This window comes from Bombus affinis, unplaced genomic scaffold, assembly GCF_024516045.1.
Source record: "Bombus affinis isolate iyBomAffi1 unplaced genomic scaffold, iyBomAffi1.2 ctg00000907.1, whole genome shotgun sequence".
In the NCBI taxonomy this organism is placed as follows: Eukaryota; Metazoa; Arthropoda; class Insecta; order Hymenoptera; family Apidae; genus Bombus; species Bombus affinis.
The window spans coordinates 1-2,719 of record NW_026109432.1 but is presented as its reverse complement, the minus strand read 5'-3'; the positions used below and the strand labels follow the sequence as shown (position 1 = coordinate 2,719).

Genomic DNA, 2,719 nt, shown 5'->3' with positions numbered 1-2,719 from the left:
TGATTGGTTTACTTTGAATATTTTGCATATTTTTGCATATCACGAACATTTTGTACATTTCTATACATTCAAATTTTCTATGAATATAAAATGATCCGCACTACTATCTACTTCATAGTATACTCTATACGTTTAAAATGCTCCATTAGAAGCTTAAATCTATCAAAATACAGCTCCTAGGGAAATGTGAATTTTCACATGAACACATAATATCGATTTTCTGATTGAAACGTATAGGCAGGTATATACTAACATAAGCCACCTTCGGCATTTGGCCGTATGGTGCAGCACTAGCTCTGTAACATAGAAAACCATAGGCGTCAGTTCTTCGTATTTCCTCTCTGATATATGTTTACTTTAATGTCACTTATTCAGGCGCTTGATATATTGTCGGAATGAAATTTTAGTAATGTGCAAGTAATTGTGAATAGATTAATAAAGTATAATAAGATATTAGATTCATGTACATAGTTTCAAGTGACATCGATCTTTATGTCTAGTATATACATGTGTATTGATCTATAAGTCAGTGTTGAAATAACAAATAAATGGCAAAAGAAGGAAAGAAAATTTCCTTCGGTTTTTTGAAATCTATTAAGAAACCTGTGTTAAAAAATGCTATTCCACAAGAAAAAAAGAAAGTCGATTACATTGAATGCCTTGATGAAAAAGGTATTAAAGTAATAGGGTGAGTTCAAAAAGTAAAATTTATAATCAAGAAACATGTAACCTCAACCTAACCTATAAAAATCACCAATAGCGGAATATATATATATTTGAAAACAATTTTTTTATTTCAGTGAGGAAGAAAAAAAAGATGAACCTCTAATTATTCCGTTACTAGGTTCAAAAACCTGGCATGATAGAATTGTTAATAAAATAGATGCAGACATTTTCCTTCCGAAGGCAGATAAGGAAAAGGTAGGAGACGCTAGTGTTAACGAGGCAAAATCAAAGCTATCTAATGGAAAAACATCGCCAATAATATCAATAAAGAAAGAGCCAGTTGAAGATAGTGAAAATAAAGTTGTTACTTTAGAAGAGCAAGCGACGAAAGAAATCATTGAGGAACTTAAGTCAAAGAATAAATATGAAATTAAAACAAATGATTTAACTTTACCTTTAGTAGAAGATGAATCATTAAGAGGCAAAGAACAGGTACGTTATCAGCATATTGATGTGCAATGCACAGATGTATTACATTTGCATATTATAAATATCGTTTTGTATTTTTCAGTCTACGTTAGAAGATTATGAAAAAATTCCTATTGATGCTTTTGGTGTAGCTATGTTACGGGGAATGGGATGGCAACCAGGAAAGGGAATTGGTTGAAATGAAAAGTATGAATTTTACTCTGGATTAAATTAATTATATGTGTTTAATACATCACTTATTGGAAAGTAAACAGAGAACATCATTTTTTATTTCACAATCGTTTATTCTAACTATTACAGATTAGTAGCAGCTGTCATACCAGAATTACGACCAAAAGGTATGGGTCTTGGAGCAGACAAAGTGGCGTTGCAGAAGAAAAATACAGATTCCAAAAAAGAAGAGGAAGAGGTTAAAATCGAGAAAGGAACATTTGTGAAAATTATAGCTGGAAAACAAATTAATAATTATGGTCAAATAGAAGGATTCGATGATGATGCAGGAAGGCTCATAATAAAACTAGCTCTTGGTGGAAATATAATATCTGTAAATGAATTTATGGTACAGCCAGTGACTAAATCAGAATATTTATATAAGAACTCAAAAGTTCAAAGTTAATATGAAGTGTTAGTTTTTCATTAAGGGACTTTTAAGAAAATAAATTTGAATTGACATATACATATAAATACATAATCAGACGCGTAGAAAAACTAATTCAAGAGTACCTGTAAGTGTGTTGTTGCATGCAATTTTTTAAAGGTCCCTTCTATTTTTATATAAAATATGATAAATGTAGAGGTTTTAGCTTTCAGTATCTTATGGGGTTAATTTCAGATACAAAAAAGTATGAGGAATATAAGGACAAGGAATCCAAGGGAATCAAGCAAAAGATGGATAGAAGAAGATCAATGTCCCCTGACCCCGAAGACAGTGAAGATGGTGACAAAAGTAGTAATAAAAGAAAGAAAATCGGAAGTACGATGCATAATAAGAACAAGTATGATAAAGTGGGGGATAAAAAATCAGATAGGCGAAAAAGGCGCTCCGAATCTAATGATGACAGCGATAGTGATTCTGAAAAGAAGAGACGGAGAGAAAGAAGTAACTCTAATAGTAATGATTCTTATAAATTAAAAAGATTGAAGAAGTCAAAGAAACATAAGAAGCACGATTGCTCATCTGAAAGATCAAGTAAAAAACATAAAAAGAAAGACAAAGAAAGAGAAAAAGTTAGAGATAAGAAACCCAGAGATTATGCAGACAGAATGAAACACGAAAGACGAGAAAGATCAAGATCTCGATCATTTAGTAGGCAGTAATATTTTCCAGGAACGTATTCGGTCATTTTACTTTCAAGATAAATTGTACAATTTTATTTATACAGATTTTATAATAAAGTGTATTTTTACAAAAGTATTGTAGTATCGGAAAAAGGATAGGATTAGGATGATTTAGATTTGTAAAATTCTCCTAATACTATTTATTAAGATAAATAAAAATAACAGAGATTAAATGGACAGAGAACGATAAATGTTCAACTTGAACTAAAACACAAAAGTCTTATTC

At 30.7% G+C, this 2,719-nt stretch overlaps 1 protein-coding gene across 3 annotated transcripts; it reads left to right on the top strand.

Annotated features, from left to right (window-relative positions):
• Window positions 1–370: 370 nt before the first annotated feature.
• On the top strand, window positions 371–2,566 carry LOC126928401 (G-patch domain and KOW motifs-containing protein-like). Of its 3 annotated transcripts, XR_007716618.1 has the most exons (5): window positions 371–688; window positions 801–1,158; window positions 1,238–1,341; window positions 1,456–1,714; window positions 1,988–2,566. XR_007716618.1 is itself a non-coding variant. In XM_050744150.1 (4 exons), exons 1-3 carry the CDS (start codon window positions 549–551, stop codon window positions 1,331–1,333), a joined length of 594 nt encoding a protein of 197 aa, XP_050600107.1. In that variant the 5' UTR covers window positions 371–548; the 3' UTR covers window positions 1,334–1,341; window positions 1,456–2,042. The 3 variants fall into 3 exon arrangements, 2 of the variants coding, with proteins under 2 accessions (XP_050600107.1, XP_050600108.1); XM_050744150.1 differs by having other exon boundaries at window positions 1,456–2,042; XM_050744151.1 differs by having other exon boundaries at window positions 1,238–1,373; window positions 1,458–2,042.
• The last annotated feature ends 153 nt before the right edge of the window (window positions 2,567–2,719 follow it).